The 17,197-nt window shown below is 53.2% G+C and overlaps 1 protein-coding gene across 3 annotated transcripts in view; it reads left to right on the top strand.

Annotated features, from left to right (window-relative positions):
- The first annotated feature begins 1,535 nt into the window (after positions 1-1,535).
- LOC127577388 (oxidative stress-induced growth inhibitor 1-like) overlaps positions 1,536-17,197 on the top strand; it is a 28,619-nt gene continuing 12,957 nt past the window's right edge. The window contains exons 1-3 of one of the 3 annotated variants that reach the window (XM_052028561.1): positions 1,536-1,928; positions 12,202-12,311; positions 15,293-15,429. In XM_052028561.1, the coding sequence (XP_051884521.1) occupies positions 1,903-1,928; positions 12,202-12,311; positions 15,293-15,429 (273 nt within the window). In that variant the 5' untranslated portion in view covers positions 1,536-1,902. Of the gene's footprint in view, positions 1,929-2,304; positions 2,418-3,991; positions 4,094-12,201; positions 12,312-15,292; positions 15,430-17,197 lie in introns of those variants that run through there. The other 2 variants (XM_052028562.1, XM_052028560.1) reach the window with 2 other exon arrangements.

Genomic DNA, 17,197 nt, shown 5'->3' with positions numbered 1-17,197 from the left:
CAGAACTGTACACAGTGGGCACTACCTTCAGTGTGCCAGCACAGCCTTCAGTTGGTATTGGTATTGGTATTGGTTTATTATTGTCACTTGTACCAAGGTACAGTGAAAAACTTGTCTTGCATACCGATCGTACAGGTCAATTTATCACACTGTGCAGTTACATTGAGTTAGTACAGAGTGCATTGAGGTAGTGCAGGTAAAAACAATAACAATACAGAGTGAAGTGTCACAGCTACAGGGAAGTGCATTGCAGGCAGACAATAAGGTGCAAGGTCTCAACAAGGTAGATTGTGAGGTCAAGAGTCCATCTCATTGTGTTAGTTCAATAGTTTTATCACAGTGGGGTAGAAGCTGTCTTTGAGCCTGTCCTTGAGTTGATAGATGAAACAGTATTTAAAGACCAGAGATAAAACCTGGTGCAAAATGCATGGCCCACAGTAATCCCTGCTGTCCTGTTTGTCTCCAACACGTGGATTGCCTCCATCATTCCAACAAGGCACTGGAGAAATACAGCCACCCACGCCCAATGTCCCCTCCACCGTATCCTCCAAATTCACTGGCAGGTTAAGTGAACCGAGAGCCGTGAGCACTCCCAGACCAACATTCCCCAGCAGTGAGGCACTATTCACAGTTAATCAGCCACGTCACACAGCCTGCAATGCGTCCACGTCCAATGCCAGATTCCCGGAGCTCTGCCGTGGGAAGAAATCACCAAACGGAGGGAGGAAAAGAGTCAAGGATGTGCTCAAAGCACCCTTGAAGGATTGCAGCGTCCCCACTGACAGTACGACACAGGAACAGGCCCTTCAGCCCATCATGTTGTGCTGAACTAATTAAACTGATGATACCGAATTACATTGATCCCTTCTGCCTGCACGTGGTCGATATCCCTCCATTCCCTGCATATTCTAGAAGCAGAGACATGATGCTATGTGCCTGTGGTGCTGCTGGAAGTATTTTTCATTGCACCTGTGTGTACACGTACTTGTACATGTGACAATAAACTCCACTTTGACCTTGACTTTGATAATCATGTGCCTTAGATAGGGCCTCTCAGATAGACTCTCTTAAACCCCTCTATCGTATCCGCCTCCACCAGCACCCCTAGCAGCGTATTCCAGGCACCCACCACTCCCTGTGTAAAAACGCTTGCCCCCACACATCTCCTTTGAACGTTCCCCCCTCACCTTAAATGCATGCCCTCTAGTATTAGATATTTCAACTCTGGTTACCGGCTGTCTACCCTATCTGCGCCTCTCATAATTTTATAAACTTCTCTCAGCTCTCCCCTCAGCCTCCACCACGCCAGAGAAAACAACCCTAGTTTGTCCAACCTCTCCTTATTACAACAGCCAGGCAGCATCCCAGTAAACCTCTTCAAAGGCTCCACATCCTTCCTGTAATGGGGCGACCAGAACTGAATGCAATAATCCAGATGTGGCCTAACCAGAGCTGCAACATAACTTCCCGACTCCTGAACTCAGTGCCTTGACTAATAAAGGCCAGCATGCCATATGCCTTCTTTACCACCCTAATGACCTGGGCAACCCCTGGGGACATCTGGCCGATGAATGCTCGAGGTGCAGGAGGAGATTGCCAGAATTACGCAGCAGATCTATGCAGAGAGAACAGAGCTACTGTCACAGATGGACAAGCTGACGGCAGAACTGACCAGTTCTGATACAACCAGCGGAAGGGAGTACTCTGAGGCCCCTGACTTCAGTACTGAGTCCAGAAAGCTGCTCACATTGCGCCTCATTAAAACAACGCAGGAGGTCACGGAAGGGTCATTCAGAGTGGAAAGGAGAAGTAAACCTGCTGCAAACAACAGGAAGCTCGAGGTCAGCCCGGCAAACAGAACAGAACTTCTATGCAGAGCAGGGAACAGATTGTGACCCTCAAATGCAGAACAAGAAATTGGAAGTAGCGTAAGTGAATCTCACTGCTTCATCTGCAAGGACGGTTTGGGAAGAGGAAGAAGGGTCGGGTTGTAGGGGAAAGTGCAATGACTCAGGGAGCTTTTGGTGGAGATAGTAGAGCAGAGCAAAGAATCACAGGTGGAATGATCCCTTCGGAACGCCGGAAGGGGAGGGGAAGGCGCGTCTGGTGGTGGAGTCTCGCTGACGTCGCACTGTGATCATCGAGCGCAGGACATTGGATTGGCAACCACATGGTTTGTGGGTGGCGTGCCCAACGTGGAGGGAACTGCATCCAGTTCTATGAGGAGCTGAATAAACACAGGCAGGGCAAGTAGTTGGCAAGGGAAGTTGGTGGGAGGAGCTGGGAGGTCCCATCACCGGGGAGCTGCAGATCTGGGTGGGTTCAAGAAACGGGAACCAATTATTAATACGCCAGTCATGCAACAAGGGCCTGCAAGAAGCAAAGCAAGTTTACTTCCAAAGAGGTAGAAATGAAAGGTAAATACATTCTGCTGAACCTGTACCAAACCTTGGTCGGACCTCACCCAGAGGAGTTTGGAACGGTGGGTTAGAGAAAGAACACAAACACACTGGAGAGAGTGTAGACAAGGATTAGTGTAGACTCTAATCTACACTATACCGCCAATCATGGTTGGTATTGGCGAGATGAGCCAAAAGGGCCATTTTTATGCTGCATGCTTGTGTGATTCTCTGTCGGATACGTGTGTGCTTATGCATTGGGAAAAGATGAGCAGACTAGGCCTGGTTTCCCCTGAGAAATGGAAGATGAGGGCAAGGATTAGAGGACTCGAGCATGCTGAGCTGCTTTGACTGAGACGATACCCTTCTGGGGAAGAGCCTCGCCAGAGGCTGAGTGTAAGAGGGTGACCAGTACACCCATTGGGGAATTCAAGGGAAGCATCTTTATCCAAAGAGGGGAGGGGATGTGGAACTCACCCCTACAGGGGCTGAGTGGTGAAGGATTGAGATACATGTAAGAGGAGGCAGAAGAGGGAATAGAGGCTCCCGACAAGATGTGTAGGTGAGGAAGGATGGTCGCTAGTTCGAGAGGACCAGCATGGACTGGTCGAGCTGAATGGTCAGTGTCTCTGCTGTGCATCCCATGCACGTGTCAGGGGTCAGAGCCAGAGTGTGACAGTGAGTGTTAGCGTGAGAGCTGAGTCTATAGGTGTGAGGGCTCAGCGTTTGAGTGTGAGGGTCAGACCCTGGGTGAGGGGTCAGTCTCTGGGGTGAGGGGTCACTCTGTGAGTGTGATGAGCCTGAATGTGAGGGTTTATCTGTGATGAGAAGGGTCGGTGAGTGCTTAGGTGAGCACCCAAAGGGTTGGAGTGCATTTGTGTCAGAGTGTGAGGGGTTAGTGTGTGAGGATCAGAGCATCAGGGCTTGGAATATGAAAGGTCAGCGTCTTAAAGGTCAGTGTGAAGGGTCTGAATGTGAAGGGTTGATTGTGAAGGGTTAGAGTGTGAAGGGACACAGAGTGTGGAGGGTCAGAATGTGAACAGTCAGAGGGTAAGGTGTCAGAGTGTAAAGGGCCAGAGTTTGGAGGGTCAGAGTGTGAAGGGTCGGAGTTTAAAGGTTCAGAGTGTGGAGGGTCAGAGTGTGGAGGGTCAGAGTGTGAAGGGTCAGAGTATGGAGGGTCAGAGTGTGGAGGGTCAGAGTGTGAAGGGTCAGAGTATGGAGGGTCAGAGTGTGGAGGGTCAGAGTGTGGAGGGTCAGAGTACACTTGTGTCAGTGCACAAGCATGTTTTTTTTAATTTCAAGAGTAAACTTTATTCATCACAAAAAGTACATATCCAGAGAATAAACACAAAGCACAAAACTTTTTACATTCCCAGAGCCACGCGGACAATACGTTCAGGAGTGTTCATGCACAAGCAGGTATGCGGTGCTCTCCTGCCTGTCTGTGGGACACGCCTTTGCCTCTGGTTCTCCACCAGTATCCTGACACGGCTGGCTCCCGGTGAACTTGTGCTGAGTCACACTCTCTCAGCAGCTTTGCCGGGCCCGCCCTCCTGCTCAGGCTCCTCCCTGCCTCTGAGGCTGGCCTTAAATCCAGAGGCAGTCCCAGGAATGAGCTGTGTGCTGCCGAACTGTGAGCTGGCGGGCCCCACACACGCGCGCAGTGGCCGTTCCCTGGAGCCCAGCCCCTGCAGGTAAGCTCGCGATCTGCCCGCGTACCTGGTCGTAACACCACCTGCTCTCGCCCGAGAGGTCGAGGGTTGAGGGGGAGGTCACACTCCTTCTCTCCCCACTGGAGCCGAGGGGAGGGGATTCGCACACAGCTCCCCCTGCCACCCTCCCACCCACTGAGCATCTCCGCAGAACCCCCTGTGTAAACAGGGCCCACCTCCAGCCCGTGGACCCCTGCCCTCGGCTGTGGAAGGGACCGCAATGATCAGGACATGCAGAGCAGGAGCCGGCCACTGACAGCAGGAACCACCCAACTGTCTTCATCACTGTGCCCTCCACAAGACGGGCAAGGACGGGACCCCGTTCCCTCCATTTGCCGACAGCCCCCAAGGTCGGGGCAGTTACGGCCAAGGCTCAGGGAACGGGTTCAAACCCAACTCCCGACCCTCGCTCCCCCCTCGCTGGGGTGGGGGCGGACTCGATCCTGGGTTAACGCCTGGCCCGAGAGGTGGTGCGCTGGTGGTTCAGGAAGGCAGTGAGGGAGTGTGTGTGACCGGCCCTGCCAAGACGGCGAAGCTCGGGCAGCCTCAGGAACCGTTGGCGGTGACTGAGAGCAGGAGAGGTCAAGGTTACAGCCGAGCAGGGCGGGAGCTGACAAGGCTGCTGCTCGCTGACTGATTACGTCCGCAGCGAGGTGCCATTTTCGGGCTTCGCCGCGGAAATTCCTCCCTGCGGAGCTTTACAACTTCACTGTCCGCTGCTGGGACCTTGGGTATCAGTCCAGCAAGGTCTCTTTCCCAATTCTTGTTGGTCGCCATCACGACGAGGTCGGTCCGGAGAGGCCGATCAGGAATTGAGCCAGTGGCCTTCATGAGACCGACGAGGTTGCCCTTTCGAAGGGGCACTGGCTGCGTCTCTGTCCCCCATTCCTGGCTCGCGGTGGGGAGGGGGCTTTTGACGTCTCGGCTGTAGGCAGCCTTCGTGCTCCTGAAGGACCTCATGCACGTCATCGCCGTGTGTCAGCTCCTCAGTCTCCTGCACTCCCTCCAGACACCAGGTGTTCTTCAGCTCACGGGTTTGTCTGCCGTCAGGAGCAGATCCTTTCCCCTTGAGGGTTGTGCCGAGTTAGCCCCTGATCGATCTCATCAAACCAGTGCTGGTGGCTTAGCCTCCTCAAAGGCACCCAACTATGGTGAACCTCAGGGCAGCCAACACACCAACAGCTCCCTGCCGCATGGAGAGTCAACAGGTCTTCGGTGAGAAACAGGAGACTAGAGATGCCAGAGATCTGGAGCAACACACAGTCTGCTGGAGGAACTTAGTGGGCCAGGCAGCATCTGTGGAGGGAAATGGACGGTCGACGTTTCGGGTCGAGACCCTTCCTCTGGACTGATGAAGAGTTCTCAGCCTGAAATTGTGACGGGCCACAGAAGCTGCCCAAACCAGTGAGCTCCTCCAGGTTTATCAGTGAGCAGTTGTCTGAGAGGACCTTTCTTTCAGGGGTCCCTGTGAACTTCAGTGACCTTCTTGCGGTGGTGTCTTGGTTGGTGCTGGTGTTTGGCGGGCAGGTAGACGGAGATAACAGAGGTCAGTCCAGAGGTTATTGGTCCAGTCATGGTGCAGGTGATGCACTCTCCCTGTGTTCCCTCTCCCAAATGGTGACGTTACCTCATGTGCCTGGACAGGCGACTTTGCCATGACCACCTCGTGCTTGTGCCCCGACAACAGGGTCTTGGTTACGACAGAACAGGGACTACGTTGAAGTCCACTTCCTTCTCCTGGATCTTCTGGTCGATCTCGCCAAGTACAGTTGCTACATTTAAGAGACAGACACAAATAGGCAAGGCACAGGTGGATACGGATCTATTGCGGGCAAGTGGGATTGGTGCAGATGGGCAAAAAGGTCGGCATAGACGTGATGGGCCGAAGGGCCTGCTTCTGTGCTGTGCAACCCTGTGACTCGAGGACTTGCCGATCCCTCCTTGCGGTGCGTTGCCTCGATGACATTGATGTCGCCCCGAAGGATCAGTTGGTCTCCCTCTGCGTCACAAGCCAGAACTGCCTCTGCGGCGTCACCTCCCCGGGTCCGGAGGACCGACCGCGCCAGGAGACGTCGGGGGCGCTGTCATCAAGGAAGGAGAAACTGCGGAGGGGGGCCTCTCCACTTTGTGCCTCAGGAGGACTTGGATCCAGGGACATGGCAGTGGCCCAAAGAGCTGTCCCCCCCCACCGGAGCGCAGTGTGGACTCTGTGTCCCTCCGTGGAGGTGACCTTCACCGCTCGACAGCTCCAAGGGAGATGCAGGGAGCGGCCCCGACCACCACGTGTGGTCTTTCTCAACCTCCAAAAGCCAATCAGGTGGAGCTGTTGGGAACGCTTCTCAGATTTGGCTGCATTGAGAAATCTGTCTCCGTCTTACACCTACAGGGACCACACCCCCTCCCTCCCAATCTCCGCAGAGTTCCCACTCACACAAGGGCACCTTCTTATGTGCACGTTTAGAGGCTGAGCTCCAAATCGTCACTGATTCACTCCCTGAGACACATGGCAGAATGGGACTTCCACACAGGACCCTCGAAGCGAAAGGTCCTCGACCAGTGTCAAACACCGCCCTGCAAATGTGGAACGCCCAAAGGCGACACAGGAACACAGCGGGCCGGGCAGCATCCGTGGAGGGAAGTGGACAACCGACATCTGGGGTCGAGACCCTTCAGCCGGACTGGGAAGGAAGAGGGGAGACAGAGAGAGAATGGTGGGGGGGAGAGGGGGGGGCAGGTGAAGGGGAGGGGGTGGGGCAAGAGCTGGGAGGTGATAGGTGGATCCGGGTGAGAGGGGAGGGGCATTGATAGGCAGTTGAGGGAGGGGGGAGAGTGGGGACGACCTCAGAAGCTGGGAGCTGACAAAGGGCCGAAGATAGAATCTGATAGAAGGTGGAGCATGGAATGAGTTGGGGAGGGGAACCAGTGGGGTGGAGGGGTGAGCGTGTGTGGGTGACAGACAGATGGTCAGGGAGGGGAAAGAGAGAGGATGATTGGGGGAGGGAGCAGGCGGGTCAGGATCTCCCTCGCTGCTGGCTCTCTGTGACCTGTTCCGCTCTTCGAGCGCGCGCTCGCCCAGATCGCTACCACCGCCTCGGCTCCACTGCAGAACACACAGTTCGTCCCATATCCTGGGAGCCACCAACGCTACAACTCACCGTCGCCTTCAGCCTGAGGGAGGTGGACATAGACCAAATCCGACACCGAACTAACAGTCTCCTGGGCAGCAGAGATCTCTGTCCTCCTGACGTGCTTCTGAAACCTGAGCGACTGACAGCAGGCGCTTCCGGACACTGGGCGGGGGATGCTGTCAAAGCTGTCTCTGCGGTCCGCTCCACGGGGGGGAGGACAGCCGAACCAACTCTGCCAGACCAGCGTCCCCAGTACTGAGCCGCCTGTTACTGTCGGTTGATTACTTTTGGGCCGGCCGCCTCACCCACAGGCCTGACGCCCGACGTCCTGTTTGGATGGAGGTGCTGGAATCTGGATCAAAAAACAAACTGCTGGAGGAACTCAGCGGATCGAGCGGTTTCTGCGGGGGGGGGGAATGGTGGGATGGTGGACGGTTCGGGTCGAGACCCTCCCTCAGGACTGGAGCTTTGGCGTGGGACGAGGTCACCAGAGGAAAGGATTGAAAGCCTCCTTGCCGAAAGGCAACGCACCCGACCGACGCGCAGGCACCTCTGACCCATGACGGCTCGAAGTGAAAGCGAGTCTTCGGGATGGTGTTGAGAACCTTGAGTCTGTTCATCAGGAGCACACAGAACTACCAGGAAGGCACCACCTCACAGACTACACACCCCACCCTGTCAGCCACCCCCTGCCCATTCCCTGGAAGAGACTGCGGTTCCACAGTTGGCCTCATCAGCGACCTCAGGTCCCACAGAACCCGGGAGGAAGCGGCTGTTGGATTCGACTGTTCTAAGTAGTTTTTTAGCACATATAGTGTTAAATAAACTAAGAAGTGGCCATTCCTTGTACACCTCAAGCTGCTGTACAAGGAATGGCCACTTCTTAGCTTATTGGTTGGTCCATCAGGTGAATACATGTTTTCTCATTGGTTGGTTTGGCCACAGGTATCTAACAGGTTTTCTGATTGCACTATTGTTAGCTAAGAACTACCTCTTATCTCAGGTATAAAAGGTGTCGTTTTTTTGTTACTCACTGTCTTGCCTTTACCTCTCTCTTGCTTATAGAACATAGAACACAGAACACTACAGCCCACAAAGTTGTGCCGACATTTTATCCTGCTCTAAGGTCTATCGAATCCTTCCCTCCCACATAGTCCCCCATCTCTCTATCATTCATGTGTCTATCTAAGAGTCTCTTAAATGTCCCTAATATATCTGCCCCCACAACCTCTGCTAGCAGTGCATTCCATGCACCCACCACTCTCTGTGTAAAAAACTTACCTCTGACATCCCCCTTATACCTTCTCCCAATCACCTTAAAATTATGTCGCCTCGTGTTAGCTATTGTCGCCGTGGGAAGAAGGCTCTGACTTATCTCACTCTCTCGCCTCTAGCTCTCTCTTGCTCTCTTCCCCTCCCCCTAGCTCATTTTTAGTTCCTCTTGTCTCGGCTTATCTCCCAGTAGTAAGGCCAGTGCCATGTGCTCTGTGACTGTTTCCTTGTTTTAAATTTTTCCAATAAAACTTTGTGAAGCACCAAATTGTTTTCAACTCATTCTTGGACTCCTGAAAGAACCTGCAGATTCGAAAATAACTGGATCCGACATGGGTCACCTTCCATCCCGAAGGACTGCCTCAGGCCTCAGGAGATGCGGGGAGCGGTTGAGTGAGTTTTAGGTGGGGAAGCAGTGCACTGGACCTCGGCAGCACAGCCTACAGCAATGGTCGCCAGCAATGGTTGCAGAGGGGAGGGTTTACTTGTCACATGTACATGTTCGTTGATGGTACAAAGCCTGGCAGCTGCTTGGGCTCGGAACAGACTGCAAGGAGGCTTCCCAGAGACTCAGAGAGGCTGTGTGACTGGGAAAGGACCCGACAGATGGAATGCGATGTGGAAACGTGAGATCACCCACTTTGGAAGGGTGAAACAAGGGCAAAGTGTTTTGTTTAATGGCAAGAGTTTGAGAGACACTGGTGTTCAGAGAGACCTGTACAAAATTAACAAGCAAGTGTACCAGGTAATCGAGGAGGCAAACAATATGTTGGACTTCATTGCAAGATGACTTGAGTACCAGATCGAAGACATCTAGCTCCATATATGGCCCTGGTGAGATCAAATCTGGAGTTCGGTGCACTGGTCTTGTCTCCCTATGTAAGCAAGGATATACTCAGGGTAGAATCTGTGCAAAGCCAGGTTTGTTCACCTCCTGAAGGACCATTGAAAGTAACATAGGGTAAATGTGGAAGGGAGAGTCAGTGGGAGTGGCCCTGGCCAGGAGGAGACAGTGTACCACATGTACGTGGAGTGCGAGAGCTTGCAGCCTATCTCCGCCTATCTGAAGGGGCTGCTGCTCAAGTCCTGGCTGCACTTCGGCCCGACGCTGTTGATCTACGATCACCCGGTGCGGCGGGGGGGTGGGGGTCGGGTCGATCGGGGGACATCCTGGTGGGTCTCCTCCTGGACCTGACCAAGCCAGCCATCCACGGGTCCAGGTGGCGGGCGGCCGAGGGTTCCGGCCGGTCCGCCTGCCTGCCTGTCTTCCGAGCTTACGTCCGTGCCCGGGTGTCCTTGGAGTAGGTGAATTCCACCATCGGTGGGCCTCTCAGTGCATGGACGGTGAGCGAGATCCTGACCTGAAGTAATGCGTTTTGCAGTCGTTTAGTCAGCGCTCTCTGATGTAGTTCTGTGTCTGTGTGGTTCTTTTCCTTGTCTTGGTTGCCGTAGCTTTTGACTCTGTATGTCATTTTGTAGCGCTTTTAGCAAGTAAACCTGTATATTCACAAAAAAAAGTGAGTGCCCCCGTGATATTACTTCAGCTCCTGACTTCATCCCTCAGTTTCTCAAGGTTCCTCTTGCAAGGTTAGGCACAACACCGTGGGTTGAAGGGCTTGTTCTCTGTTCTCTGTGAGCCTGAGGCAAGCCAAGTTCGTGCATTCAGTGGGGAAGGGCACAGTTCCAGCTGTTGTTTGAGGGAGGGTTGTTGTTCTAGCTGTCGTCTGTACCATGACTGGCCCTTCCAGTATCCATCACTTTCTCCACAGGGCGACAACGGCTAACACGAGGGGACATCATTTTCAAGGTGATTGGGGGAAGGTATAAGGGGGAAGTCAGGGGGAAGTTTTTTTACACAGAGAGTGGTGGGTGTGTGGAACGCACTGCCGGCAGAGGTTGTGGGGGCAGATACATTAGGGACATTTAAGAGACTCTTAGATAGACACATGAACGATAGAGAAATGGGGGGGGCGATGTGAGAGGGAAGGGTTAAATAGATCTTAGAGCAGGATAAAATGTCGGCACGACATTGTGGGCCGAAGGGCCTGTACTGTGCTGTAGTGTTCTATGTTCTATCACTGCCACTCCTTCCCTGCCCCTGGGGCACACGCAACGTTGGCAGAGGTCAGTGCAGAGCACACACCCGCTGTTTCTGCCTGTGCACGGAGATCATCTTCCCTTCCTCCTCTCTCCCCGCCTGCTCACTGTTCACATTCTTGGAGCAAATGCCTCTCATGTTAACTGCCACTGTTTTCTCATACTTTCTCTTGTTCACGCCCGAGTGTGCTCAGCCAGCCTGCTTCTCACTGGAGTTATTGACATGAGGCATTCATCGCTCGCTCTCCTCCCACTCTCTCTCCAACCCATTCTTTCCCTCTTTCTCTGCCCCCTCTCTTTTTTCATTCTATTTCTACTTTATTTCTCTTTCCCTCTCTCTGTCTCCCTTTCTATCCCTCTGCCCTCTCTCCCTCTCTCCCTCTATCTCTCTCCCCTCCCTCTCTCTTGTTCTCTCCCTCTCTCTCTGCCCTCTCTCTCTCTCCACTCTCTCTCTCTTGTTCTGTCCCTCTCTCTCTCTCTGCCCTTCTCCTTTCTCTCTGTCTTCCTCCTCTCTCTTTTTCTGCCCTCTCTTTCTCTCTCTCTTCCACCCCTCTCTGTGTTTTCTCTCTCTATCACACTCCTTCTCTTTCTCTCTCTCTCGCCTCTCTCTCGCCTCTCCTTCTGCATTCACCCAAACCCCCCCCAACCCCCCAACCCCCCACACACCCCCTTGCCTCTCTTCCTCTCTCCCCTTCATTATCTCAGGAGTCTGCCTTTGGTTCCCTGACCTTTGTGCCTGAGCAAGTGTCCCAGGACAATGTGTTCTTCAGGTTGATCTGTTACAGTTGACCTGCCAATATTTGGTTCCGCCACCCCTGACATGTCCCTTCACATCCCACTGAGGTTAGCCCACTTCCACCGCAGAAGTCCCACCTTGGACCAGCCCCGGTCTCCCCCTTCATTATTCATCTGAACCTTCTGATCCAACGAGCGCTGTTCCCCAGGGGTCTCCCACTCGTTCACGGCCCAGTTGGCGCGTCTCATTTCCCAGAAACAGACCCAGCACCATCTACTTCCCCAGGGGTCAGGTACACAAAGGGGGTCTCCTGCATGCAATTCAGAACGTCATCTACCTGGCCCTTTGCAGTAACATTGTTCTGCTGATATTGGGGGGGATTATATTAGAACATAGAACTGTACAGCACAAGAACAGGCCCTTCGGCCCACGATGTCTGTGCCAAACAAGATGCTGAATTAAACAAATCACATGATCTGTATCCCTCCACTCCCTGCCTGTTCGTGTGTCTGTCTAAATGCCTCTTAAACATTGCGATCGTATCTGCTCCCACCACCTCCCTTGGCAGCCTGTTCCAGGCCTTCACCACTCTCTGTGTAAAAACCTCGCCCCGCACATCTCTCTGACAACACTGGCGAAGTGTCTGGATGAGCGCTTGCATCACTCAGGTACAGAGGGCTAAGGGCCGGGTGATGGAAGGTGGGATTAATACCCACAGGTCAGTCCAGATGTGGTGAACCAAAAAGGCTAATTCCCTGCTGTACGATTCCATGATCCTAGCAAGGCCTTGGTAAGAAAGGCAACACCTTGGATTAATCCTGGTGACGACCTGAACCCTTGCCGTTCTGTTTTGGCAGATTGAGAGCTGAGGGATCCTTGAGAGGAGACAGGCAGCATCCACGAGAGTTCGTACGGGTGATGGACCAGACTGCGCAAGGATTCACTACCCTTCCTGTGGTGGTAATCGGTAAGGCAGCTCCTCCACCCCATCACTCCCTGCTGATCCAACACGATCCACCCCTCCTCCCGGTAACCCCGCCTGCGCTGGGGTCGAGGACCCCTGCCGTGCTTCTGTCTGAGACCTGCACGCCGTCAGGGACTCAGAGTGTCAAATCTCCTCACGCCCTCATCCAAATCCCAATCCGAATCCCAATCCGAATCAGCATCAGGTTTACTATCGCTGACTTATCTGTCGTGAAATTTGTTGTTTTGTGGCAACAGTACAGTGCAAAGACATAAAATTACAACAAATTACAAAATATTCCTCTCTTTTAATGTTAAATTAAACATTTAAATGTTTTTATATCGCCAACCTCATTGCCTTCTGCTTCCCAACTTTATGAGGCGGCTGCAGTGCTCTCAGGCCCTGAGGCCCAATGTTATGTTTGTCAGCATGAAGATGGGTGTATTAGCTGAAAGTGTACACCAGTATTAATGACCTACCAGGTCGAACCCTCAGAGCACTAGAGACCCGGGTTCGATCCCGACTTCCGGCACTGTCTGTGTGGAGTTTTCGCGTTCTCCCAGTGACTGCGTGGGTTTCCTCCGGGAGCTCCCGTTCCCTCCCACAATTTACAGCGGCCAATTAATCCACAAAGACGTGCGGGGTTGGTGGTTTAATTGGCCGCTGTAAATTGTCCCTGGTGCGTAGATGAATGGGGAACCTCGGGGGGGGGGTGGGGTTGTAAATGAGAAAGTGGGATTAATGTAGGATTAGTGTAAATGCATGGTCAATGGTCAGCATGGACTCGGTGGGCCGAAGGGCCTGTTTCTGCGCTGTACCTCTCCGTGACTAAGCATTCTTCTGCAGGAACCTATTACTCACACACAGCCGTGATCTGTTGCTTAGAAATTCCACGCCCTGGGAGAGGTGCCTGAGTCTCCCTTCCTGGGTGGGTGGAACCACGTTCACTGTTCAAAGGCAGGAGCAGGGCCCAACAGTCAGCACAAGACGGGAGCTGTGTCTGGGAGAGCCATCTCTGCCTGACCCCAGCCAGCTCCCTCAACTGGTCGCTGGTCGAGGGAGGGTGCAATCTCATCAGTAATTACTGATCTCCCTCTGCCCCCCACCTCCCCACCACCACCCCCACCCCCACCACCCCCATTACTGCCTAAAGCTGCTCCTGGTTTCTAGCCACAAAGAGTCCAGGGCAGGAATTCTTTCAAATTAAAACTCCCACCTTTGACTTCAATACCCACTACCCCATGACCCCGAGGCCCCGTGCTCTCTACCCTCTGACCTGTCCCTACCTCTGGAACCTGACATCACCCTGGGATTCTCTTATGAACTGCAGACAAACTGCATTGAGGTCCGTTGAGGTGATTGGCTGAGTAGGAGGTAAAGACTGAAGGAATATTCATCTGTCCTCAGACTGGCAGATGTACAGTCTGTTCCTGGGTAAAGAACAGGTTCCCTTCTTGGTCGATTTTGTCCGTGTCAGAAAATACACAAAAATCACTCGATTTGGCAGCCACTCCTTCACAGTGTTGAAATTAATGGCATCAATAGCACGTAAGACTGACAAGGAAGAGCAATTACTCAAAGTGGGGAGAGGAAACAAACTAGTTCTGCCGTTTATAGGAATGTATGTACGTACATCGGGCTTTTGAATTTAATATTATGGGAGCTCGCTCGTACGTAGGAGCGTCTGTAAGTCCGGTGTTCATAACTCTGTGGTGACAAATCAGGGACCAACGAAGGGCTGGTCACTTGATGAACGATCAAAGATTCCACGCAATATAAATAGAAATACTGATTGCAGAGAAATATTAATTAGGGTTGTCAGTTAATGTGCATGACTAATGCAAACCCAAATTGTCCTTCATTGTATCCATGCGTAAGTCACGTCCATTGATGGATGTTCTCAGCGGGGAGCCGTGCTGTGGTGGTGGGTGTTGGGAAGAGCAGGTGGGCCTGCCTCTGTGTTGTAAGAGGGGAGGGGAGACACTTCAACCCAGGCGGCAACCATCGCCCCTCCCTCTCTGCTCAGGCTGGCCCCCACCCCCAACCCCGCACCCCGCTGGTAGAGTTGGGATCCTGTTATCCAAACACAAACTGAGCCCCAGGACAGAATTGTACCAATGCTACCCCCTACCCCAACCCCCTCCCTTATTCGCTCACCCCCTCACTCACCCCCTCTCACACTTACTCCCTCGCTCCCCTCCTCCCTCACTCACTCCCTCCTTCGCTCCCTCACACCGCTGACCGCTCTCGTTCTCTTTCTCCCTCTTGCCATGGCCCAGCCCGAGAGGAGGGAAGGAGGGAGGGGGACAGCTAGGGAGGGAGGGACGGGGGAGGAAGGAAGGGACCGTTGAGGTTAGGGGAGGGTGAGGAAGGGGAGGAGGGAAGGACGAGGAGTTGAGAAGGGATGGAGGGAAGAGGGGGAGTCGGGGAGTGGCGTGAGGGAGGGAGTTGAGGGTGGGAAGGGCAGCGAGTCAGGGGTGAATGAGGGGAGCGGGAGGGAGTGGTGGGGAGAGGAGGAACTGTGGAGGGAGTGGAGGGGGGGAGGGAGTGGAGTGGAGAGAGGAGGAACTGTGGAGGGAGTGGAGTGGGGAGAGGAGGAACTGTGGAGGGAGTGGAGGGGAGGGGGAGGGAGTGGAGTGGGGAGAGGAGGAACTGTGGAGGGAGTGGAGGGGAGGGGGAGGGAGTGGAGGGGAGGGGGAGGGAGTGGAGTGAAGAGGCAGTCGTTGCAGAGGGGAGGGGTGGACAGGTGCGTCCTGTGAACGTTACTTTCTGCAGTTGCCCCGGCTGGTGTTGGGGAGGGGGCTTGCGGTGGTGTCTGGTCCGGATGGTGCGTTAAGGCCCAGTTGGCTCCAATGCCCTCACTATCCCCCCTCCCCCCCAACGGCTATCGCCCCCATTGTATCTGTGCTGAGTTTCCACATTCACTCTCCTCAAGCAGCTGAGGAGCTTCACAACCCCTGACACGTCTTTGTTCCTTCAAACAGGGAATGGGCCCTCGGCAATTTGCCTGTCCTACTTCCTGTCAGGATACAGACCTTACTTCAAGGAATCTTCAGTCCATCCCAACCCGATCCTTCAACGGAAATTGGAGGCAAATCTGGGAAGATCCATCGTGGACCAGGTAACGTGAAGTGACTGAGCTTGGGGACAAATGCCAAAGAGACCGTTGATTTTGCTCTTTCTCCCCCTTTCAGCTTTTCCACCAGATATTTATAGATTCAGGGAATTTTCTACCACAGTAAGAGTCATGAGTCACATGTCATGGAGAGACACAGCAGGGAAACAGACCCTTCGGCCCATTGGGTCTGTGACAGCCATCGACTACCCATTTACACCAATCCAACATTAATTCCATTTTTTTTAATTCTCCCCATATTCCCATCAACTCCCCCCAGATTCTACCCCTCACTCACACACTGGAGGCACGTTACTGCAGCCAATTAACCTCTTGACCCGCACGTCTCTGGGAGGTAGGAGGAAACCGGAGCACCCGGGGGAAACGTGAGCGGTCACAGGGAGAGCATGCAAACTCCACACACAGACAGCGCCGGAGGTCGGGATTGAACCCGGGGTCTCTGGTGCTGTGAAGCAGCGGCACTGTCTGCTGTGCCACTGCGCCACCCTTTATTAAATCTATGAGCCCATTCATCCGTCATCACATGCTAGCTCTGTATGGCAACTGTGCCGCCCGGGACATCAAGAAACTGCAGAGAGCTGTGGATACGGAAACCAGCCTCCCCTCCATGGACTCTGTCTTTACCTCTTGCTGCCTTGGTGTAGCAGCCAGCATAATCAAAGACCCCACCCACCCGGGTCATTCTCTCTTCTCTCCTCTCCCATCGGGCAGAAGATACAGGAGCCTGAGGGCACATACCACCAGGCTCAAGGACAGCTTCTCTCCCACTGTGATAAGACTATTGAACGGTTCCCTTATACGATGAGATGGATTCTGACCTCACGATCTACCTTGTTATGACCTTGCACCTTATTGTCTACCTGCAATGCACTTCCCTGTAGCTGTGACACTTTACTCTGTATTCTGTTATTGTTTTTACCCTGTACTACCTCAATGCACTGTGTAATGAATTGAGTATGGAGTGTTGGCCTTCATTAGTCGGGGTATTGAGTTCAAGAGCCGCAAGGTAATGTTGCAGCTCTATATAACTCTGGTTAAACCACACTTGGAGTATTGTGTTCAGTTTTTCTTCAACGAGAAGAGGGATAGACCGAGCTGCAGTTAGTTTTCTGCGGTATTTGGAGTTGGACACTGCAGGACATGGCAGGAGCCCGGTACTGTGCAGAGTTCAGCAGGCTAGAAAGAGAGAAGGGGACATCGCCCACTGAACATTCACCACCACAGAGCCAAGGGAGGGTGAGCAGAACTGAAGGTCGGGGGGCAAAGGCAGAAGCAACAGACACACCGGTCTCATGTGATTTCTCAAAGAATTGGTAATTGGTTTATTACTGTCACATGTCCTGACATACAGTGAAAAGCATGCCATCCATACAGACGATTCCATACATAAGTACATTGAGGCAATACAAAAGAAAAAATCACAATGCAGAATATAGTGTTACAGTTCCAGAGAACATGCTGTGCAGGCAGCCAATAAGGTGCAAGGCTATAACGAGGTGGATTGAGAGATCAAGAGTTCTTCATTATTGTATAATCAGTCTGTTCAAGAGTCTTATGACAGTGGGAGAGAAGCTGCCCTTGAGCCTGGTTGTACGTGCTTTCAGGCTTTTGGATCTTTTGCCCGATGGGAGAGGGAAGGAGAACAAATGACTGGGGTGGGTGGGGTCTTTGATTATGTTGGCTGCTTTCCAAGGCAGTGGGAAGTGTAGACAGAGTCAGTGGAGGGGAGGCTGGTTTCCGTGATGCGCTGGGC

Source organism: Pristis pectinata, chromosome 13 (genome assembly GCF_009764475.1).
Source record: "Pristis pectinata isolate sPriPec2 chromosome 13, sPriPec2.1.pri, whole genome shotgun sequence".
NCBI lineage: Eukaryota > Metazoa > Chordata > Chondrichthyes > Rhinopristiformes > Pristidae > Pristis > Pristis pectinata.
The sequence above is the reverse complement of the archived record's forward strand: the minus strand, read 5'-3'. Positions and strand labels throughout refer to the sequence as shown.